The sequence below is a fragment of the Phascolarctos cinereus genome, unplaced genomic scaffold (assembly GCF_003287225.1).
Source record: "Phascolarctos cinereus isolate Bilbo 61053 unplaced genomic scaffold, phaCin_HiC Scaffold_1;HRSCAF=81, whole genome shotgun sequence".
Taxonomy (NCBI): domain Eukaryota; kingdom Metazoa; phylum Chordata; class Mammalia; order Diprotodontia; family Phascolarctidae; genus Phascolarctos; species Phascolarctos cinereus.
Window position 1 is genome coordinate 199599335 of NW_027555514.1, and position 24821 is coordinate 199624155.

Here is a 24821-nt window from a genome sequence, read left to right on the forward strand (position 1 = left end):
CATTCCCTTTTATGTATTTCCTCATTAGAATGTAAGTTCCTCAAGGGTTCCCCCAGCATTTGTTAGAGTGCCTGGCATGTGATAGGTGCTTAATAAATGCTTGTTGCCTGTCTGGAAGGAAGGTAATCTTAGAAGGGAAAGAACTAGCAGCCAGGGTGAGAGAAGAGGAAAGGCCTTTTGCAGAAGGTGGCATTTGAACTGAATCTTGAAGGAAGGTATACTAAAAGTTCAAAATGAGGAGGGAGAGCATTCTAGTCATGGGAGACAATGCGAAGGCACAGAGAAAGGAAAAGTTGTGTGTTTCTGGAGCAAAAAAAAAAGTATAGCTAGAATGTAGAATGTATGTAGGGAAGTGATGTGTGAGAAGGCAGGAAGGATAGGAAGGGGCCAGATTGAGAAGATGTTTAAATGCTAAAAGGAGTTTATTATTTAATCTAAAAGTTTTATTGAGGGGTAGGGTGATATAGGCAGCCCTGCACTTTAGGAAAAATCACTTTGGTAGCTGTGTGAAAGGTGGATTAGAATGGGGAGAGAATTGAGGCAGGGAGACAGGTGGTTTTTGCAGTTGTTCAGGGTAGAGGTGGGGAGAACTTGAACTAGGATGGTGGCTGTATAAGTAGGAAATTGGGGACTAAGCCAGGAGGTATTGTGGAGACAGAAGATTTGGCATCTGATTACCTAGATGGCGTGAGGGAGTGAGGGAACCTGGGTGCTGGGAAATTGACAGTATACTCCACAGGAATTGGAAGTTTGTAAGGATGAATTTAGGGGGAGGAGTAAGATAATGAGTTCTTTTTTAGATATGTCGAGTTCAACGTATGCCTATGAAACATCTAGTTCGAAATGTCGAATAGGTGGTTGATAATGCTCAGGAGAGAAGCTGTGACTGGATGAAGTAGACCCAGGAATCATTGCTAGGTGGTAAAGTGGTTATGAGTCCTGGTTTTGGAGTCGGGAAGATCTGAGTTGGAATTGTACACCAGATAGCATAAGTTTTGTGACCCTGAGCAAGTCACTTAGTCTGAGCCTTGGTTTTCTCATCTGTAAAATGAGGATAATAATTACACCAACTTTATAGGGTGGTTGTGAGGATCACATGAAATAGCATGTACAAATCTTAAAGTGCTATATAAATGCTAGCTATTATCTGTATAGAGGTAAAAATTGAAGAATTGATGTGGGTGTAATGAAAGAGTACTGAGCTAAGAGACCTAGGCTTTACCAGCAGCCAACTGTGTCATTGTGGTAGTATTATTTCTCTGTTAGACTTTATGTGTAGAAAAGGGGAAAATTATAACCTGCTCAGGTTTATGAGGAACAAATAAGACAGTACATGTGGAAATAAATAGGTTATTACTGTTATTGCCATTTTAAAGAGCCACTGTAAAGTAAGTAATCATAGGGGCTTTGTGGATGGGACTTTTGAGATCATCTAATCTAGATAGCTGATAGACTGAAGTCAGGAAGACTTCAAATCTGATCTCAGACATTAGCTGTGTGACCCTGGGTAAGTCACTGAACCCTGTTAGCTTCAGTTCCTCATCTGTAAAATGAGCTGGAGAAGGAAATGACAAACCATTCCAGTATCTTTGCCAAGAAAACCCCAAATAGGGCCATGGAGATCCAGAAACTACTGAACAACAGCAATCTAATCTTCTCATTTTGTAGACAGAGAAACTCAGAGGGGAAATGATTTGGCTAAAATGGTAGTTAGTGGCCGAGTTGGGACTACATATTCCCAGTCAATCTTCCATTATGCCACAGAGCTTCCATAAATATAGTTTTTTAACAGTCTCCATCCCCACGTGACTTGTGTTGTTTCTCTATAATGTTTAGAAGCCCCATCCTTTGATGTCTGGTCTGGGCCTGGCTCTCCTTGAGCAGTAGTTCCTTGTGCTTCAGAGTCAAGCCTCCTGAAGCCCCCATCCCTTCCTCCTCCATCCAAGTTTGTTGACTTGTGTATACATCTTCCACAATAAACTTTTCTGCTTTCTAGGACAACTGGATAATCTGTTAAATTAATTTATGCAAATGTGTTAATTCATGTCAATTTAATAAATATTTATTGAGCATCAGCTATGAATAAGTCACTCTTCTCAGCACTAGGAGAGATGCAAAGATGAATAAAACTTCAGAATGTGAATTTGTATTATTGCTAGCGGTAACATTGGGATAAGGAATTAAGTACTGGATTTGTGATTTCATTAATATAAGGAATTCCCAGATGAGGAAACATCACCTACCAATACATTCGCTGCAGCTTAGAGTCTTAGAGAATTGCCCAGAGTACCAAAAGGGTAAATGACTTACCTAAAGTTATGTGGCCAGTGTGTGTCGGAGGTGGGACTTGAGTGGCGGCCTTCTTGGTTTTGAGACTAGCTTCTGATCCACTATTTCGTGTTCACCACTACACATAAAACAACATGGTGAAACTCTGAATGAAGAGGCATGAAAATCTGAGTTCTAGACCTAGATCTGATACTTACTGGCCAGGTGACATCGTTATGTCACTTAATTGCTTTGGGACACATTTTTCTTATATAAATAAAAGGATTTAAAAGGGTTTTAAACTGATACCTTAAAGTCCGTTCCAATTTTGACATTTTATAATTTTGTAATTCTGTAACAGGTCATGCCTTCAAGCTGTTTATAATCTGTTTCAAAAAAAGAAGAAGTATACAAATAACTAATGGAAGGTAGAATTTGAAAGTTCAGTGAAAAGTACAGAGTGATTTGGAAATTTATAAGAGGGAGAGATTGCTTTTTGCTTACGGGTTCAGGGAAGGGTTCATGTTAGAAGTCACATTTGAGTTGGGTCTTAAAAGTTAGGCTAGGAATTTGAAAGCCGAAATCGAAGTGGTTTTTTTGGTTGTTTTTTGTTTTACATTTTTTGAGGGGCATGAGTGGGGAGGAAGACATACCATTCTAGGGAACAGGATGATCAAAGGCAGGAAAGCATAGGGTATGGTCAAGGATCAGTAAATTGTGTACAGGATTCATGAAGGAATTTTAAACCTTCTCTCAAAGGTATATTTTTTTCTTAAAAATTTTTTTTTCTCAATTACGTGTTAGAATAATTTTTTACATTTGATTTTTAAAATTTTGACTCCCAAATTCTCTCACCCTCCCACCTTTTTTTTGGGGGGGGCAAGGCATTGGGCTTAAGTGACTTGCCCAGAGTCACACAGCTAGTAAATGTTACATGACTGAGGCCAGATTTGAACTCAAGTCCTCCTGACTTCAGGGCAGGTGCTCTGTTCACTGTGCCACCTAGCTGCCCCTCCCGCCTTCTTGAGAAAGCAAGATTGTACATATGTAGTAGCAGCTAGGTGGCCCAGTGGATAGAGTGCCAGTCAGGAGGACCTGAGTTCAAATATGTCCTCAGACACTATATGTCTTTGTGACCCTGGGCAAGTCACTTAACCCTGTTAAGTAAAATGAACTGCAGAAGGAGGTGGTAAACCACTGAAATATCTTTGCCAAGAAAACCCCAAATAAGGTCACAAAGAGTTGTACACCACTGAAACGACTAAATAATACATGTGGCAGTCGTGCAAAACGTTTCCATGTTACCCGTGTTGCAAAAGAAAATAGACCAAAAAACCCAAGAAAAATAAGGTTGAAAAAAGTATGCTGCAGTCTGCATTCTGGCTCCATCAGTTCTTTCCCTGGAGGTGGATAGCATTTTTCATCATAAATCCTTTGGAATTGCCTTGGATCATATTGCTAAGAAGAGTTCAGTCATTCACAGTTCATCCTACGATATTGCTGGTACTGTGTACAGTGTTTTCCTGGTTCTAGTCATGTTCCTTTGCATCGTTCATATAAGCTTTCCCAGGTTTTTCTGAAACCATCTTGCTCGTCATTTGTTATACCATAATAATATTCCATCAGAATCATATACCACAACTTGTTCAGCCATTCCCCAGTTGAGGGACGTCAGTTTCCAATTCTTTGCTACCACAAAAAGAGCTGCTTATGAATATGTTTGTCCATATAGGTCCTTTTCATTTTCCTTTGATCTCTGGGATATTGACCTAGTAGTGATATTGCTGGGGCATGCAGTTTTATAGCACTTTATGCATGGTTCCAAATTGCTCTCCAAAATGGTTGGATCAGTTCAGAATTCTACCAACAGTGCGTTACTGTCCCAATTTTTCCACATCCCCTCCAACATTTTGTCATTTTCCTTTTCTGTCATCTTAGCCAATCTGATAGGTATTAGGTGGTACATAAGAGTTGTTTTAATTTACATTTCTCTGATCAGTAGTGATTTAGAGCACTTTTTCATATCACTATACATAGCTTTGATTTCTTCAGAAAACTGCCTGTTCTACATCCTTTGACCATTTACCAGTTGGGGAATAACTCACATTCTTATAAATTTGACTCAGTTCTCTATATGTTTGAGAAATGAGTCCTCTATCAGAAAAACTCAGCTGTAAAATTTTTTCCTCAGTTTCCTGCTTTCTTTCTAATGTTGGTTGCATTGGTTTTGTTTGTGCAAAACTTTGAAAATTTAATATAATCAAAATTATCCATTTTACGTATTGTAATGCTCTTTAGCTTTTGTTTGGTCATAATTCTCCCTTATGCATAGATATGACAGGTAAAATATTCTGTGCTTTTTTGCTTTATGTTAAAATCATGTACCTATTTTGACCTTATCTTGGTATATACTGTAAGACATTTGTCTGTACCTTGTTTCCACCAAACTGCTTTCCAGTTTTCCCAGCAGTCTCTGTCAAATAGTGAATTCTTGTCCCAAAAGCTTGGATCTTTGGGTTTATCAAGCATTATATTACTATGGTTGTTTATTGTATACCTAATCTATTCCACTGATCCACTGCTCTATTTCTTAGCCAGTACCAGATTATTTTGAAGATTACCACTTTGTGTTACAGTTTGAGATCTGATATGGCTAGACCACCTTCTTTCACATTGTTTTTCATTGATTCCCTTGATATTCTAGACCTTTTGTTCTTATAGATGAATTTTATTACTTTTTTTGTAGCTGTATCAATTTTTTTTTTTTGGTAATTTAATTGGTATGGCACTGAATAAGTCAATTAATTTAGGTAGAATTGTCATTTTTATTATATTTTCTTCACCTACCCATGAGCAATTAATATTTCTCCAGTTATTTAGATCTAACTTTATTTGTATAAAAATTGTTTTGTAATTGTATTTATATAGTGTCTGGGTTTTCTTGGCAGGTAGATCCCCTACAGTTATTGTAAATGGAATTTCCCTTTTTATCTCTTGCTGCTCTGGTTGGTTGGTAATATGTAGAAATGCTGATGATTTCCCTTTTTATGTACTCCTGCCAGGAGTTGGCCTTGTGCACTGGTATCACCTGACAGGGCCCAACTGGTTATTGGATGCCAAGATTCAGTTCCTGGTGACTTCAGGACCTGAAGCATACTGGGAAACTCTGGTGGGCAGGCATCTTTGGGAACTGACTTTGTTCCTTGATGTAGCCTAGATGGGTATCAGAGCTTACACTAGGTCATTGCATGTCGGTCAGTAAACACTTATTAAGTACCTACTACATGCTAGGCACTGTGCGTGATTCTGAGTACCTCTGCCATTCTCTTAACAGTCACCTGCTAGGAGTTGACATTATCCCTTACTGTAACTCCAGCAGGCCTGGATTGAGATCCCATTGACTTTAGGCCTTGTTTACCAGATATCACAGTATCTTCATGCTACCCTGGTACACACCCAATCAGAACATTCATAGAATCTTCTTTTGTAGTTCAGGACTGAATGGACAAGTTTGCTGATTTTATTGAGTATTTCTTTTATCTTGAGTCTTTTTCATCTTTACTTGAATGTTTCTTGTGGTAACTGGGCTTTGTTTGGCACTTTTTAATGTCACTATTTTTGCAAGAAGTCCTATAGAAAAAGAAATTTAATCCTTATAGTGTTTAAAAATAAAAATAAACCACACACATCAAGGCATTAAAGAAGTTTACTTTCAATGTGGAAAGACAAACATGAATTTAGATTGTGCATGTGAGCATAATAAATAGAACCGTGTTTCACTTTGAGAAAACCTGATAGATTAGATCCCCAAATTTATCAAACAAAGGTTATTATATTCACTTCAGCAGTCTTCTTAACTTGATGTCACTTGGTAATTTCATTTCTTTGAAGATAACTCCCAGTTCTACATACCTAGCCCCAGTCTCACTCCCTGAAATCTAATCCCACGTTCCCAACTGCATGTTGGATATTTCAAACCAGATGTCCTATAGACTTCTCAAACTGAACATGTACAAGATAACTTATTATCTTCCTGACTTGCCCTCCCCATACCTCCCAATCTTACCTTCTTCCAAATTTCCTCATTTCTGCTGTGAGTACCACCATTGCATCTCTCAGGTTTTCAACCTTAGTATTATCCTTGACTTCTTTACCCTTACATATTCAGTCAGTTGACAAATCTTGTTATTTCTATGTCTTTAACATCTCCCAAGTTTATTCTCTATTCCTATCACCACCACCCTAGTTTAGGCCTTCATCCCTTCTCTTTACTAGCTGTCATTCACACAGCTGCAAAAGAAATTTTCCTAAAGTTAGGTCATGTCACTCTGCCACTTGGTAAACTCCAGTTGCTCTATGTTGTATCTAAGATTATAACATATAAACTTCTCTATTTGGCATTTAAAGCCCTTTGCAATGTGGTCCTAACCCACCTTCCTAGCCACATTGTATATTATTCCCTTTCCTGCATTCTGCAGTCCAACCAAACTGGCCTTCTCACTGTTCTTCCCACCTGGTGCTCTACCTCCCAGTCCCATGCCTTTGCATAGATTCTCTCATCCCTGAAATGTACTCGTGTCACCTCTGCTTCATAAAATCCCTCACTTCAGGGTGCATTTTAAGCACCATCTTCTACACAACTGCTACTGCACTCCCTCCCTAACTTCCCTTTCAATTAAACTTGTGTTCAGTTGTTTTAGTTGTGTTGAAGTCTTTTGTGACCCCATTTGGGGTTTTCTGGGCAAAGCTACTGGAGTGGTTTGCCATTTCCTTCTCTAGTTCATTTTACAGATGAAGAAACTGAGGCAAACAGGGATAAATGACTTGCCCAGAGTCACACAACTGGTAAGCAACTCAGGCCAGATTTGAGCTCAGGAGGTCTTTCTGACTCCAGGCCTGGCACTCTCTTCACTGTGCCACTTCTCTTTTATTTAACTAGTATATGTTCTTTTTGTTTATCCTCTGTATCATTTATAGCCCCCATGGCTTCCTTATCTCAACTTCTCCTCACATCGGCACATCTAAGGTTATCAGAGAAAAGTCAGAACTACAGGGCTACAATTTGAACTCATTCCAAGTCCTGATGTACCCTTTTGTGGGAAAGATACCTCATTCACTGGGGACCATCTTCAGTCATCCTGATCTAGATCTTGCTGCTGGAGCCAGATGACTCTGGAGGAGAAAGTGAGACTGGTGACTTTGCACAGCCCTCTCTCACTTAAATCCATTTCACTTGCAAGTTATGGCATCATCTTCCTGATGTCCTGGTCCATTTTCAAGAACAAAGGACAGGGGCAGCCAGGCGGCGCAGTAGATAGAGCACCGGCCCTGAAGTCAGGAGGACCTGAGTTCAGATCCAGCCTCAGAACAAACATGTGACACTTACTAGCTGTATGACCCTGGGCAAGTCACTTAATCCCAGTTGCCTAAAAATAAAGAACGAAGGACAAACAACAAAAACATTATTAACCACTTTAGCATATTTGTTCCTCTTTTGCTTTTGAGTTATTGAAGGAGTGGCAAATTCTTTTAACTTAGTTGTCCTTAATCAGGTGCTGACAAAATGTTAAAATATTGTAATGATATGTAGTTTAGAGAATTTAAGCTTAAGCTAGAGAATTGCCAATTTACGTAGTCACTATGACACCATGAATAAAAATAAAACATTTAAGGATAAGGAAAAGCAAGAATAATAACATTATAGTTAATTAACATAAGGCAAGTGCAGAAACATTAAATACACCCATAAACTTGGTCACACTGCCCAATCCACACAGTATTTCTCTCACCCTTGGATGTTGAATGGGTGTGCATTTTTAGAAACCTAGCAGGGAGGCACATGAGTAGGAAAGTTCATGTATTTGGGTTAACAAAACTCTATTACTGTAGGCCTTGATATCCTTGGTTGCTGTAGGAACAATTTGCTCTACAGAAAGTCTCTTCTCTGTTAGCTGCTCTCCTTCTGGTTTTCTTTTCTTCTGTTAGGCATAAGGCATATTTGTTTCTCTTCTGCTCTTGAGTTAATGAAGCAGTGATGGATTTTTAATGCACGGTCACAGGGTCCTGAGAAAGACATGGTGTTGTTTCCTTAAGCTAGAGAATTGCAGAGTTCTTCAGGTTGACTGACCAATGGAGACAAGCCTGGCCGGCCTGTCACTCAATATGATTCTGTTTTTTTAATCATATCTTTTTTTTTTTTTTGGCTAGGCAGTGGGGTTATGTGACTTGCCCAGGGTCATGCAGATCGGATTTGAACTCAGGTCCTTCTGACTCCAGGTACAGTGCTCTATCCACTGTACCATCTAGCTGTCCTGTTTAATTTCTTCTTTTTCTTCTTTTGTTTTTGGTTTAATCCTGTCTCAGCTTTTTTTTTTTAAACGAAAAAGGAAGGCTCATAGCAAAACTTCTTAGGTTGGTTGGCTCGATGGACAATATAGACATGCTCAGCCAATTCTTTCTTTACTCAGTTTCACAGCCTGCCATTCCTCCTTTGTTTCTCCCTCAAGCCACTCTGAGAGGTTTCACCTCTCAAACTGTAGATGGAGGGTAATAGCTCAAAATGCAGCTGACTTTAGCTGTTGTTCAGTGAACTTCCCAGCACCTGCTTCAGCCTTTGCTTCAGTCAGCCTGTAAAGTGGTGGCTTTCAACCATTCAGCAGGCTCCCAGAAAAACAGGTAGTTTTTCTGACATCTGACTTTGTTGGTGCCTTCTTACTTAATTCAGCCTTTTCACGGCTGACTTTTTCATTTCCATTGCCTCAAATCAGTCTTTTTCTTATGAGGTAAAACTCACAAAATCTGTCTTTTTGTCAGACAAACCCAACAGTAATCTTCCCATAGACAACAGTTATTTGATTTACCTCTTTATCAGTAATCAGTATCTCGAGGCACTTGGAGTTAAGTGACTTGCCCAGGGTCGTACAGCTAGTGTCTAACATAGAATTTGAACTCAGGTCCTCCTGACCGCAGGGCTGGTGCTCTATCCACTATGCCACCTAGCTGCCCCAACTTCTAACACTTAAAACTCCCATCACTGTATGCAAATGAGTAGGACCACAATATTCCACAGACTCAGTTATTTCTTTATCCTCAAACAGGTCCTCTCAGCACATTCATCTGAGGGGCAGTTCTCTATCTCATCCTTTAGGTAATCTGTGTCACTCTTCACATCTTATTGGAGAAACTTTACTCACAAGTAGATTTGATTAGTTTTTCTTACACAGAAATTCTTTTTCTGCCCCTTTCCACAACCAAGCTGTTTGGGCTATGGTTTATGTTCCTTAACTTTTTTTGTGCTATGAACCCCTTTGGCACTCTAGTGAAACCTATGGCCTTATCAATATAATGTTTTTAAATGCACATAATAAAATACATAGGATTACAAAAGAACCCGTTATATTGAAATAATGGTTATCAAATTTTTCTTAGATTGAGTCCAAGAACCCCTGTTTTGCAAGTTGGTTTCATTTTTTTTTTAACAAAGAAATTCCTTTTGTGACACTTTTTATATATGAAAGGGGGTAGTACCTTACTCATATATTTACTAGTTTTCTTTCCCATTGAGACCTTAGGGGTTGTCTTATTATTTGTATTTCAATCCCCACCTACTAGCACAACCCCTGGCACACCCAAAGTTTAGACTTATTTTGAGATCATGGGTGTTTCATAATTTCCAGTTATTTTATTTTTAAAAGGTTTTTTTTGTGTGTGTGTGTGTGTTAGGGAAGAGCTTGGAATCATTTAAAGTCCTGCGTGGTTTCCCCAGTCCAATCCAGCCTGATTTTCTCCTTTTTATTTCTGGGCTTTAGCTGATATATGTATTACTTAATTGGCTGCTGCTCTGAGTGAATGAATTAACCACTATTCCATAGTATTAGTTATTTTTGGCAACTGTAGTTATCTGTTTTATCCATTAGTTGGAAGTTGTGCTTTTTTTCTTTGGACTTTTAGAATTAGATAATCAAAATTTTAGAGCTTAAAGGAACCTTGGACAGGTTATTCATTTCATAAATCTTGTTATAATATTTGTACTGTAGTAAATTTACATTTGTTTTAATTGAACTTGTAGCTAACTGAGGCAGTGTGAAATAGTAGAAAGAACACTAGATTTAGGGTCAGAGAACCTGGGTTCAAAACACTTATATTAGTGCCTCTGTTACCTTGGACAAGTCACTTAACCTCTTGGCTTCAGTTTCCTTTTCTCTAAAATGAGAGGGTTCGACTAGATGTCTTTTAAGGTTACTGTCAGCTCTAAGTCTATGATCCTGTGATTCTATAGGTAATTTGGTTATTACCACGTTATCCATATTTCCACCTGTTAGTTGTATGATTTACAGCTAATTTGTATCCCATAGGTAAAATTAATTCATTGCTGTAGAAAGAAGTTTCTTTAAACCCATGGACTTAAAAAACCCCAACTTGTAGCGTTTAAAGATTTTAGTTTGATTTTAGAACTATGGTTCACAGGGGACTGAAGGCAAATGGCTATTGAAATTGCCCTAGTCGTAGAGAACATCACTTCACAGTTTAAATTTGTATGTAACCAGTCAAATTTTTGTTTGTTTAGAGAATATGTTGAGTGATTTTCTAGTGTTTGCTAGATGGATAATTGTTTAGAATCTTCATGAACACAAAATGCCTAGAGCAAGATTATATAGTATAATGCTTCCTTTTCTTTTTTTTTTTTTTCATGGTCTTATACTCTCCTAGCCAGGCCCTGTTGGGAAAGAGTAGAATATCATGATGTATATTCCCAAAGCTCACCATTCAATAAACAAGTATTTATTAGGTACTTTGTACAAGGTACTATGTTAGTGTCTGAGGAAATATAAAGAAACAGAAGATATAGCTCTACCTTTCATTCGATTTAGAGTCTACAGAATCTTGTTCATTACTTCTGCTTTTGCTAATATAGAAGGATCTGAGTAGGTTATGTAAAGATGATTGTGAGTTGGTTCATTTTTAATACTTATCAATAAACTCTTGATTTTATGGTAATGAAAATAAAGTAGATAATGAAAATCCATGAACAGTTTTTGAAAGTTCATTTTAGCTAATAGCTAACCCCAATTTAATTCAATTCAACAAACATTTAGTAAATTATGCTTTGTACATAGTATTATGTTAAATGTTGGGGGAGAAGCAGAGTTTCAATAAAGATGGTTCCACCTCTTATGGAGCTTACAGCCTAGTAGAATAATATGGCATATACACACATAACATGACTACAAAATAATACATAATAAGTACGTTACAGAGTTGTGAAGCAAAGCATTTTGTGGAGTCCTGATGGAAAGTGTTATAGTTGGGAAAGGTGACATTTGGGTTGGATTTTAAAAGATGGGTAGGAAACCATAAGTCCAGAATTCTTAAGATATTTGTGTGTCATGGGACTTCTTTGGCAGTCTAGTAAAAGCTATGGATCCCTTCTTAGAATGTTTTTTAAATATATAAAATGAAATACATAGGATTACAAAGGAAATCAATTATTAAAAAGCAGTTATCAAAATAAAATTAAATGTGACCCTGGGCAAATCACTTAATCCCGATTGCCTCCAAAATAAAAAAAAAAAACCCTCAGAGCCCAGGTTAAGAATCACTGGTATAAATGGAAAGAACAAAAAAAGAAAATGAATGCTATGTGTGATTGTAATGACCAGATTTGGCCAAAGAAATGAGAACTACATCCACATGTCTTTACAAAGGTAGGGAATAATGGACACGAAACATTGCCTATCCTGGCAGATGTGATTAGCGTTTATAGAATTATTTGTTTGGAGGATCAGAGATCTAGAGCTGTGAGAGATGTCAGAGGTCATCTGTTTTAACTCCCTTATTTTTTAAGAAGACAAGAATTTAACAAGGGGAAAATAGGAGAATACATTTTGGCCTTAGGAACAACATTATTTACCAGTAGTATAACAATAAATGACAAAGTCAGCTATCTTCATCTTGCCATCTTTCAGCTCTTTCTTGAAGGGAAGTAATGCTTAGAAACCAAAGGGCCAAAAGAGGGAGGAAAAGGGCTGAGACAAATTGCAAACTGGATAATTAGCTACTGGATAACTGAGATTTGATTGCTTTCTCTTGGCTAGCTTGCTGAGTAAGTGATAACTAATAAATGTACCATTCTTTTATTCTTTTTGCTCTTAGTGAAACAGTTTAAGCGGATACAACTCACAACTATTGACTGCCAACACTTGGCACAAAGCAGGGAAGGCTCATTTTCTCTGACCCAGCCCTTAAGTCGAAGGTGGACAAGTAGAGATCTGAACTGGAGACCCTATCCTAAACCAAAAAAAGGTAACACAGGTGCATTTGTACTTTAAAAACTAAAAGAGGATGTAAGAAATCTAATTTAACTTTAATGAGACAGGAGAACACACATCAGTTTGACCATTCTTCCAGGCTGAAACTCTAGAATGCTTTTTGCTTTATTTGGCCTATAGCAAAAATAAATAAATAAATAAATTTGAATTACAACAAAGACCTAGGTTCAGGAATTTACAGGAAATTGGTATTCAGGAAGCTGATACAAACAAGGACTTCATGATTATGCAGTGCGGCCAGCAGACAAAGCATATGCACATACTCTACATCAATATAAATAGAGGTTTGTCATGATGGATGTAAGAAACTCACTTGGCATGAGGAGGGAGAGGGTTACGTATTAGGGAGGAGACAAGGTCCGTGTTGGGGTTCAGGTGGTAAAATTAAGAATAGGCTTGGTTGGAAACAGGTAATTTGTGTCAGATGTGAGAGGGGCATTCCTAATCAGACCCAGATGTGATAGAGAAGTTCTCAAGGTCACTTCCTTTATTGGCTTCAGAACTACTTAGCCTAAGTGATTTCATGCTAGAATTCTATCATTATAACTATAATATCAAATTATATAAAGTTTACAATTATCACACTCTTTCATCTCCTTTATCTGTCAGGCTGTTAAGAATGATCCATTCTTCCAAAATGTTTTTCTTCATTCACACAGCAACTAATTTAATTTAGTGTAGGCATGTATCACCTCATGGTTAGCCTATTGTGATAACCTCCCAACTGTTCTCAGCAACCTTTTCTATTTCATTTTCAGTCTGTTCTTTGTGTTGGAGCCAGATTAATCTTCTTAAAATAATAATTTCATCATGTTACTTCATTGCTCAAGAATCATTCCTCATCTTGGCCTTACTCAGTTATCCAGCTTTGATTTTCTTCTAGTCTCAAACGTACGGCATAGTGGAAAGTCAGCTGGGTTTGAATCTTGTGTCTTCTGTACTGTGTGACCTTGGGCAAACCCTTCTTTGATTCTATAGTAACAAGTGTAATGTATAATGTTGAGACAGCTAGGGGAGCAGTGGAGAAAGCACTGGAGTTAAGAAAATCTGAGTTCAAATCCTGCCTCAGATAGGTACTGCTGTTTGATTCTGGGCAAGTCATTTAACTTCTGTTTGCCTCAGTTTCCTCTTCTGTAAAATGGGGATAATAATTACACCTATCTCAGGGTTGTGAAGATCAAATAAGATAATATAAGCTCTTTGCAAACTTTAAAGCACCATTAGATATGGTAGCTATTATAATTAGTCGATTATTAAGCATTTATTAAATGCCTGCTATGTGCCAGGCACTGTACTAAGCCCTTGGGATACAAAGGAAGGCAGAAGAGGGTCCCTGCCTTTAAAAAGCTCCCAGTCTCATGGGGCAAACAACGTGAATACAACTGTATACAAATGAGATTGTGTAGTCTCAGAGGAAAAGTAATGGCATTTAGAGGGATAAAAAGGCTTCTGTAGAGGTGGGAGATGTAGAGATGTTAGGTGGATCTGGAAGGAAGCTAGAAGCAGAGATGAGGAGGGAGAGGAATAGATTACATTATTTTTCAGGTCCTTTCCAGGTCTATATCCTCAAAGTGTTAAGAGAAGACCCTTTGTTCCATCCAAGTTGCTATCCATTGTCTTTTGAATATGCCTAAATCATTTCTACTTTTGTTTATGTTGTTATCCTGTAATGCTTTCATTCCTGTTCTCCATCAGCCTGATCCTACCTAACTTTTAAGAACTAGTCCAACACCCATCTCCTTAGTGAAATTGTCTATCAGTAGGGCTTGGTTATGTTGATCTTTCCCCAAACTGAAATAATTACCATCTGTGCTTTTTAAGAAAAAACTTACATTTATAAAATATGTTAGTTTCAGGCATTTTTTTTACATATATTATCTTAGAGGCATCTCCACTTGTCCTGATCTGTATCTTGTTACTGGACCTAGATGGCTCTGGATGAGAAAGTAAGGCTGATGGCTTTGCACAGCCCTCCCTCAATTAAATCCAGTTCACTTGCAAGTCATGACATCATCTTCCTGATATTGTGGTCCTCTTGGAGAACATGGTTGTCTTTGAGAAGGACAGACAACAACCTGTGATATAAGCTCCTCAACTGGAGACCCAAATGGTCAGTTCCAGTTGGACAAAACCACTCCTTTCTTCTTCTCTTCTCTTTTTTTCTTTTCCCCTTCCTTTTCCCTTCCCTTTCCTTCCTTTCTTCCTCGACATCTGTCCAAATAGGGTATCATACCCTTACCTGCAGGCACTCTGTCCAAAGGAATGTACATTTTGATTACTGAAACCTCACAAGATATCTTGGGGTTTACTGACTAGATTTCTTAAGGATCATGCTTTAAACCCAAATCACTCTGACTCTCATTGATTGGCCAACAATAGGTCCCAGCCAAAGCCCCACTTAGTAGTCATTGTTTGGGCCTTGATGGCTCAAAGTGAATGTAAATAGCAGTTGTTTCTGTTTTGGCCAGAAATCCTGAAGGTCTTCCTATTCCAGGTAGATTTTTTTTTTTGACTAGGTGAAAGAGTCCATTCTTTGCCTCACTTCTTACCTAGCCATACTCCCTGCCCAAGACAGCATGCAATCTGATATAGGCTCTACATATACATTCCTATTAAACATATTTTCACATTAGTCATGTTTTAAAGAAGAAATAGAAGCAATCAGAGAAACCGTAAGAAAGAAGAAACAAAACAGAAGAAAAAAAGCAAATAGTATACTTTGATTTGATGCATTTTCAATCGTGAAACTTTTGAAGATGTCTTAGATCCTTGTATTACTGAGAAGAGCTAAGTCTATCAAAGTTAGTCATTGCACAGTGTGGCAGTTACTGTGTACAGCATTCTTCTGGTTCTGCTCACTTCACTCAGCATCAGTCCATACAAGTCTTTCCAGGTTTTTCTGAAGTCTGCTTGTTCATCATTTCTTATAGCACAGTAGTATTCCATTACATTCATATGCTATAACTTGTTCAGCCATTCCCTAGTTATTGGGCATCCTCTCAATTTCCAATTCTTTGCCACCACAGAAAGAGGTGCTATAAATATTTTTGTACATGTGGGTCCTTCCCATTTTTATGATCTCTTTGGGATACAACCCTAGAAATGGTATTGCTGAGTCAAAGGGTATGCACATTTTTATTGCCCTTTGAGCATAGTTCCAAACTGCTCTCCAAAATGGTTGGATGACATATGGATTTTTTGTTTTCCATAGTCAGTCTTAATCTATCCTCTAATCTCTTCCATTAACATGGATAATTAGCAGTTAAATTTGTGTTAAGCACTAAATGTCTGTAGATGTTCCAGAAATAGAATGATAGTCATCATTCATTTAATTTGTTTCCTTCTTGGTTTCTCCATGCAGCACGGAGATTTCAGAGGCAAGTGACTGATTTCTTCCCAGTTAGTCAACGATCATGCACCAGTGACATGGCCCAAAGTGGCTCTACTGATGAACATACTACTGCTGCTGACAAAATGGCCTTTGCTTGTGCTTTGCCTCAAGAACATGAAAGGGAATCTAAAGTATCCTCTTTGGGATCTGTTGTGACTTCTAGGAAGCGATGTCTTTCTCTTGAACAGGAAGGAAACCAAGTCACAGGAAGAAGCCAGTGTGGTGGTGTTGCTAAGAAAAACCTCAAGGACCAATCCACAGATCTTGAGGAAATGAAATGGGAAATGAATTGTTTATTCCAGCTTCCAATGGACTCCGGACAAATTAAGCAAGAAGATGAGGAAAGTGGCCCTGAATGTGACCCTTATTATGGGCTTCTTGGAAACTTGCCGAGTCAGGAGCCCCAGAGCCACATTTGTAGTCTTCCCAGTGAAGTCCTAAGACACATCTTTGGTTTCATCCCTGTGGAAGATCTTTATAAGAGCCTAAGCCTGGTGTGCCACCTTTGGAGGGAGATTATCAATGATCCTTTGGTAAGCAGGGTGCCTGTAGATTTGAAATGAAAGAAACTGTGTTTTTCTTAAAAAGCATATAATGGAGTCTCACCAGAAAATTCTTTTTCCATTGGTTGCTTTTCAGGCAGGACCCTTGCTACTGAGATTTGTGCTTTTCTTTTTCGTTATTGGAATGGCTTAGTCTCTATTTGGGGGCTGTTTTTTGAGATTGATGCCAGAGAGGCAACCTGTACACTCCATAAAAGATTTATAGATCCTACTCTGTGATTCAGCAAACCGATCTTAATAAACAATTAATCTAGATTAGTATGGAATTTCTTACATTAGTATTAGATTTCTTGTAACTTTGTATTCTGTTCTAATAACTTGATTAGCTTTGCCTGGCCTCTGACAAAGGCTTGTAGGATATTTTGCCAAATTTGTATTTCACATATACTAGCCTTTGGGACTGGATCCAAAACAAAGCTTATTAGCTTCATGTATGTAGAAATTTGAAAGTCAAGGAATAGGTTTCAAGATGGATAAAAGTGAACTTGATGAATTGTTGCAAAGCACAAAAGATTTGAGGGAAAATAACTTGGCTTAGGGTAGTTGAAGGAAAAAAATTATATGTGTATATAGATAGATAGAGGGCACAGGGTGAGTTGAAGATTAAGGGGTCATATCTGGAGAATAAAATTAAGGGAGGAGAGAGGATGATACTCGGAGAAGAAGAAAGGGAGAGGTAGAATGGGATAAATTATCTCACAAAAAAAAACAGAAAAGAAAAGTCTCTCATAGTGGAGGGGAAACAGGGGGAAGGTGAGAGGGAATGAGTGAATCTTATTCTCATAGGATTTGGCTTAAGGAGGATATTCAGAATGTGTGCCGTCGTGGGGTGGGGGGAGGGGTGAGATGGGGCGAAAATTTGGAACTCAAAAACTTGTGGAAGTGAATGTTGAAAACTAAAAATAAATAAATTTATATTTAAAAAAAAAAGAAAATAACTTGGCTTTAAGATTCTTGAGGAATAGGACTTTTGCCATCTTGCGATTTTGGCTTCTAGGAGCTCTTTCTGGTTCAAAATATTAGTTTTATTTTGTGTTTTCCTTGACCCCCTAAATCTGGTATACTTTGAATTGTGTGAATCATGTAATTCATCAGGAAAGAAGTGGCCTTTTGAGATAATTCTTCATTCAGCTCTGATTGCTTTTTTGAGAAGATGTCCGTGCTTTGCACTTATCTATTAAAATGTAGTCTAGAACTAACACTTTTCATCTTCTGTTAGGCGTTTTCATGGATGAAAATAACAATGCATATGGCTGATGTGGGAATGTGTTTTGCATGACTTTATATGTATGATGGGTATCACATTTCTTACCTTCTGAATGGGTGGGAAAGGGAGTGGAGGAAGGGAGAAAATTTGTAACTGAAAATAAAAATACAATTAAAAAAAAAGAAAAGAAAAATAACAATGCCTTGTTTCCACACAGTGTTTTTGCTTTCAGAAACTTTCATGTCTCTCATTTTGTCTTTGTTGGTAGTCCCAGGAGCCTCAGGTCGATTTCCCCGTTTTACAGATGGGAAAACTGAGGTAATGAGGACACAGTGAGGACTTATCCAAGATTATACAGGAAGTTTGAGGGGATACTAGATTTAAAATCAGGTCTCCTGACTGTTTACTAATGGGGAAGTCATTCTTTACTTGTGGCTTAATCTGTAGGTTATCTTATTGATGTCCTGAGCTCTCTTGTTACCTTTAACTTCCCTGTCACACAGTTTATTCCTTGGAAAAAGCTGTACCATCGTTACCTGATGAATGAGGCACAAGCTGTCAGTGAAGTGGAGAATATCCTTTTGAACTATGCCATGTCAAAAGAGGAGAACCTGTGTATGCTAAACCTGATACGGTGCGTTACTGAGATATGTCAGGGGAAAATGGGATCTTGGACTAGTCTGTTCTACAGTCAAACCAACAAAATGTAGAAAGTCCTATAAACCAAAGAAGCATACTCTCCTCTTCTACCTCCTTCCATTTTAGACTATATATTACAAAGTATATTGGGAGAGTACTTCAATCTGAAGTCTTTTTCAGAACTACCTGACTGAAAAAAAACCTTGCCATTACTTAATCATAACCTAGTCAGAAGAACTTTTTAATATTCTCTTTAAAAGTTACATTTCTTCTTTTTTTAATAAAATTTTATTGATTTATTTTGTTTGTACATTACAAAAATTTTCTCCCTCCAGCTCCCTAAGAGCCGTTCTCTAGAACGAATAATTTTTTTTCTTTAAAGAAAGCAGAAGAGAAAAAGAATCAGTAAAACCAATTGGTGAAATCTGAAAATACATTCAGTGTTCCACACCCATGAATCTTCCACCTCTGCAAAGGAGTGAGGTGGAGTGTCATCTCCTATCTCTTGAGGTTCATACTTAATCTTTCTAACCCATTTCTAAAACTAAGTCAAAGTTCAGGAAGGATCTCTGTTCACTCTGAAGATAGAATTAGGGTAGTGACTTCCAAGATAGAGGGACTCTTGATTAATTCACAGAAGAATAGTACTCCTTTTCCCTATAACTGGATTAAGGTAATGATCAGACTAAGGAAATGAAGAAGTCTTTGTTTCATTCAAATTAACCAAAGTATTTCTTTAGTTGACCTCTGTTCAGGATGAAAGAATACTTTTGAGAAATTGATTGCAGAGAGTTTTAGGAAAATGATTGTTCAGCATGTGTCAGAAGTTGTGGTAATTGTTCCGTTTATGGAAGCAAAATGTTGAGAGAACTTTCACCTAAGCTCTGTAACTATGCTTTATGTTGTAGAATTTTCTCTCTGAGAGTATTGTAAGTTGTAACTTCAAAATGCCTTGTATGAGAGAGGTTTGTAAAGGCAGATTCAATTTCTGTCCTGATTTTTTCTAAGTAAAAGTGCTTAGAATTAGAATAATTTAATTACTAAAAATTTTTCTGGCAGTCTTGTGTTTGTTCCACAGATATTCATGACATCTTTTTTATTAACCCTGTTTTTTGGCTGTCCTGCAGGTACACAGTGGGTACCAAATATGTTCAACATGTCAATCCTGAGGAGGCAAGGTATTGCCTGAAGGATCATCCTCTCTTTCCTCAGGCAGAGGCATGCCTTCGTCACAAGATGCTTGATTTGTACAGTGCTCCTGGGGTATGTAAAGGGACTCTAGGGAGTTATAGGGAAAGATGGCGTTGCTTTCTCTGAAAGAGAAGAGTATATATTGGGGAATGAATTCTGCTTAAAACTACCTTGTACTATTACAGAACCTTTCTTTCCTGAATTTGATAATATACTATAATTTAGAAGTTGGTTTTCTCTTTGTCCCAGTGAAGCAATGAGAGACCATAGAATGATAGTACTTTAGAGTTGAAGTCTGATAGACTCTCTAATAGTGTCTTAATCTAATGCCAGAATCCCTTCTGTAGCACCTCTGACAAATATTCATATAACCTCTGCTTGAATCCTTGGTTCTGTAGTGATAGAGAACTCATTACATCACTACGTCTGTTTAGTTGTTGGAGAGCTCCAGTTATTTGGAAGGTGGGAGTTTCAATTTTGCTACTTGTCCCTGAAGACTTTCAGGGCAACATTTGTAATTTGAGAGGGGATGTGAAAGAAGTTCCAGAAATGAAGCCCATCAGTACAGAATATTTTGTCTTTGGGTTGAGTTGGGAGAAGACTATTCAGTCTCTAGAGTTTTTTTGTTCAGTCATTTCAGCCATGTCCAACTCTTTGTGACCCTTCTTGGGCTTTTCTCTTGGCAAAAATACCTGGGGTGGTTTGCCATTTCCTTTTCCAGATGATTTTACAGATGAGGAATTTGTCAGTCTCTAGTAGACCCAAAGTTAATGGACTTGGTTGACAGTTTACAGATAATCTATCTTCTTGTGATGTTGGGTAAGTCATTTAACCTTTCTTGGCCTGTGCTTTTTCATCTGTAAAGTGAGAAGGTTGGACTAGACAGACTCTAGAAGAACTAGAAGAAGGCTCGTTCTAGTTCTAAAACACTCACTGATTCTGGGATGTGAGTGTTCTATAAATTAAGTTACTTGTCCTAGACCATACAATGAATGACAGTAGATTTTAGCGTGCGTAGTTGTGGGCCTATGGTTCTCTGATTTCAATTAGAAATGTATTCTCAAGTGTAATTGTGAAATTAACACACAACTAGCCTTAGAGTGGAAAAATCTACCACATTGTTAGCTCTATGTTATTTTTATGAAAGAAATTGTTGATGGTACCAGTAGTTAGTTCAGGGAGTATATTCTTTAGCAGGGAGACTTTTTAGCAGTGTTAGCATAAAATAATGCTTTCCAATGAGTTGGTTGCTCTATCTGCAAGTATCTTTCTGTCCTTTGTTTAAGAAAAATCTTAATTGGGGCAGCTAGGTGGCGCAGTGGATAGAGCATCAGCCCTGGAGTCAGGAGGATGTGAGTTCAAATGCGGTCGCAGACCAGACGCTTGACATTTACTAGCCAATTGCCTTGCAAAAAAAAAAAAAGCAAAAAGAATCTTAATGAAAAAAGGTGCTAATGGTTATTTTTCCGTGTGTGTGGTACTCTCTTACTGAATAATGAGAGGGAACATGCTTCATGTAAAACTTCTGTTTTCTCCAGGGTACCTCAGTTCTTGGCATATGATAGTATGTTAATAAATTTTTATTTTAATTTGTTGAATGTTGTCTCCATAATGAAGAGCTTACAATTTAATGTGGCAGAATAATTGATTTTAACTTTCTTATAAGGCACTTGCATTATGCTTCTTTCATATGAGGTAGCTAGGTGGTGCAGTGGATAAAGTGCTAAGCCTGGAGTTAGGAAGACCTGAGTTGAAATTTGGTCTCAGACACTTCATAGTTGTGTGGCCATGGGTGAACCACTTAAAACTCTATTTGCTTTAGTTTTCTCAAACTAAAAATAGCAGCAGCACTTACCTTATTGTTGTGAGGATCAAATGAGATAATATTTGTAAAGCACTTAGCACAGTCCCTGGCTTATAACAGGTACTGTATAATGCTTATTCCTTTCCTATGTTGCCTGAATCTATAAGTTACTTGAAGGCAAAGATTTTTATCCCTGATGCCTGGCTTATAGTAAACCCATAAATGCTTGTTGAAATTAATTGGGCACAAAATATTATTGTTGTTCAGTCTTTTTAGCCATGTCTGACTCTTTGTGACCACATTTGGGTTTTTTTTTGTAGAAATACTGGAGTGGTTTGCTATTTCCTTCTTCAGATCATTTTATAGATGAGAAAACTGAGGCAAACAGGGTTAAGTGACTTGCCCAGGGTTACCCACTTGGTCAGTGTCTGAGGCCAGATGTGAACTCAGGAAGGTGAATCTTCTGACTCCAAGCCTGGCACTCAGCCCACTGTACCACCTAACTGCCTCTATTGTGTGGGCACACAATAGGCACTCAGTAATTGTTTACTTGATTCTACTAGACAGGAGCTCTTATCTGAAGGTCCCAAAGATCTTGTGCTGAAATAAAGTAACCAATGAAATAATGTCCTGTAGACATATAAAAACATGAAAGCAGCAATCCATTGTACCACTAAAGTCAGGCTCTGAAAAGAAGAGGAAATGCAGTTTCAGAATTGAAAACTGTCATTGGACAAAACACCTACTTCTTTCATGGCTAGGTTGAGATAGGACCATTTTGTCTTTAGCACAGAGAGTTTGTAAAATTGGTTGGTGGCTAATGGGTAGCACACCAACCTAACACTGCTTTTAAGGTATAGGTTGACTCACTTGGCTTTTGTTAAATGCAGCATGTGGCCTTTTTTCCCTCTCTTGTTCTCTATTCCGCAGGGTATCAGTGTGTGGGCCTTAATAGCAACAATCATACTTCTCTCCAGCACCATGAGTGACATTCAGAGGCTGTTGTCCTGTTTCAAGAGACCCACTTCGCCAGTGACCATATTAGACATCACTGAGACCCTGTACTGTATGGCGGTACTGCTGCATGCTATGAGAGAGAAGGGGATTAAGATTAGCAACAGGTAAAACAAAGGAAGAAAAGGGTGTAGGGGAACTAATTTTTTAAGCTGAGAAAACCAAGTTTGTACATTTGAAATTTTTCAACCTTATCTTTCATTTAGTGGAAGCCTTCTTCTTTTTCTTTTTTCTTTTCTTTTCTTTTTTTTTTTTTTGGTGAAGCAATTGGGGTTAAGTGACTTGCCCAGGCTCACACAGCTAGTGTTATGTGTCTGAAGCTGGATTTGAACTCAGGTCCTCCTGACTCCAGGGCCAGTGCCCTCTCTATCTACTGCACAACCTAGCTGCCCTGGAAACCTTCTTTAAACATGGAGATGGAACTGGAACATCACATTCCTAAGGAGATTTTAAAATATTTTTCTTTTCACTGTAGAATAGTGCACAGGACATCAGTCCAAAGATTGAAGCACAAGTCCTAGTTCTAACTCTTGTTATATGATTTGGCCAAATCTCTCTCAGGTTATATAGCTATCTGTAAATGGAAAAATAATATTTTTCACTGCTACAAGATCATTATATGTCTTTTTCCATTTTCATTCTTTCTCTATTGTCTCGTATCTTGTGCCTTCAGATATGCTTAGGTCTACCCAATCCTTAAAAATTCTTCACTTGATTATGCTGTCTCCTTAAGCTGTGTTTTAACCTATATCATCCCTTCACTGCCAGACTTCTGGGGGAAAAAATTACTTTATACTCACTGCCTGTCTTTCCTTAGTATTCACTCATTTCTTTCTTAAAATTTACATTTTTGGGGGCAGCTAGGTGGTGCAGTGGATAGAGCACTGGCCCTGAAGTCAGGAGTACCTGAGTTCAAATCTGGCCTCAGACCAAACACTTGACACTTACTAGCTGTGTGGCCCTGGGCAAGTCACTTAACCCCAACTGCCCTAAAAAAAAAAATTTACACTTTTAAAAATTATGAGCTTATCATACATTAAATGTGGACATTTTAGTACTGTCAATTTTGAGATTTAACAAAAGGGAGGCAGATCTCTGCACAAGATAACATTTATTAGCATGATCATGCTACCTATCAGTAAATGTGTCAATGGATTACCTTCATTTATGTCAAACACTAGCGCAAAAGGACAGTTCCTCCTCTATAGGTTTTGGGAAGTATAGAACATGGCAGGTGACATCATGGAATTAAGGGCAGTATGATTGCTTATAGAGCTGAAGTACAGGGAATAATATGATTAATTGGATGTTTGGTAAAGGGAGCTAGCAATGACCCCCCTTCTCTCATGAAACTAAAAAGTGCTCTCTGAGTCTAGGTGCAAGATAGTGGCTCAGACTTTTGGACAGCAGACTAGACATCCTTGAAGGATAGCTTGGTAGAGTAAAGATATCTGACCTTTTCACTTCCCTTTACATTCTTCGTTTAAGATCAAAATACAACACAACTGCTCCCAGGCCCTGTGTCCAATTGGGCTATCTAATTAGACTTTCTCTAATGTGACTTCCTAACTTATAAATCTAATGGCCTTTTCTTAGGCCAAATATTCCTTGACCTCTTTGCAGCTTTTGACCCTTGACAATTCCCTTCTCTTGGACATAGTCTCTTGTCTTGGCTTCTATGGTGTTCTTCTGTCCTGCTTTTACCTGACTGCTTACCCTTAATCTCTTGCTGGATCAGTCAATAAGCATTTAATAGGTGCTTATGTTAGAGTATAACAATAAAAGTAATCTGCCCTCAAAAAATTTAAATTCTATTATGGGAAAGAACACACACATTTAATAAGTTAGGGAAAGAGAATGTATCTGTGATTTCATTGTTATAGGGAACTCCTAGGTGAGGAAACCTCCTTTGCCATCTCCTCTGTAATGTACTGTTTTAGGGAGTTTCCTAGAGCATTGAGAATTTAAGTGACTTGCTCATGTTCACAGAGCCAGTATGTGTCAGAAGCATATTTGAACTCGGGTCTTTTTGCCCCTGGGGTCAGTTTATACCAACGACCTTTTCACACATATAACTATATACAAAGTAAATAAGAAATGATATATGAGTGTTTGTGTTTGTAATACTAGCACCTGGAGGTTATCAGGTAAAGCTTCTTGGAAGGTGAAGCATTTGATCTGAGTTTTGAAATGAGAGTAAGGAGTCTGTCAGGAATCAGTAAGTCAACAAATGTTAATTAGTCACCTCCTATATGCTAGGCCCTAGGGATATACTAGGTGCTAGTTGCTAGTGATACAGTGATAAAAATGAAATGGTCCGTGCCCCTACGAGCTTACTGAGGAAGGCATACATTCCTGCCATTTTGGGACAGCGTGTACAAAGACTCAGTGCTTGTCATGTGTAAAGACTAGGAAG

The 24821-nt window shown here is 38.0% G+C and overlaps 1 protein-coding gene across 2 annotated transcripts in view; it reads left to right on the plus strand.

The window, feature by feature from the left end:
* The window catches only part of FBH1 (F-box DNA helicase 1), a 74514-nt gene that overhangs the window by 1980 nt on the left and 47713 nt on the right, over positions 1 to 24821 (plus strand). For both annotated transcript variants that reach the window (XM_020973662.2, XM_020973661.2), the window contains exons 2-6: positions 12421 to 12570; positions 15958 to 16520; positions 18261 to 18391; positions 19524 to 19659; positions 22322 to 22512. In XM_020973662.2, coding sequence (XP_020829321.1) covers positions 12421 to 12570; positions 15958 to 16520; positions 18261 to 18391; positions 19524 to 19659; positions 22322 to 22512 — 1171 coding nt within the window. The remainder of the gene's footprint in view (positions 1 to 12420; positions 12571 to 15957; positions 16521 to 18260; positions 18392 to 19523; positions 19660 to 22321; positions 22513 to 24821) is intronic.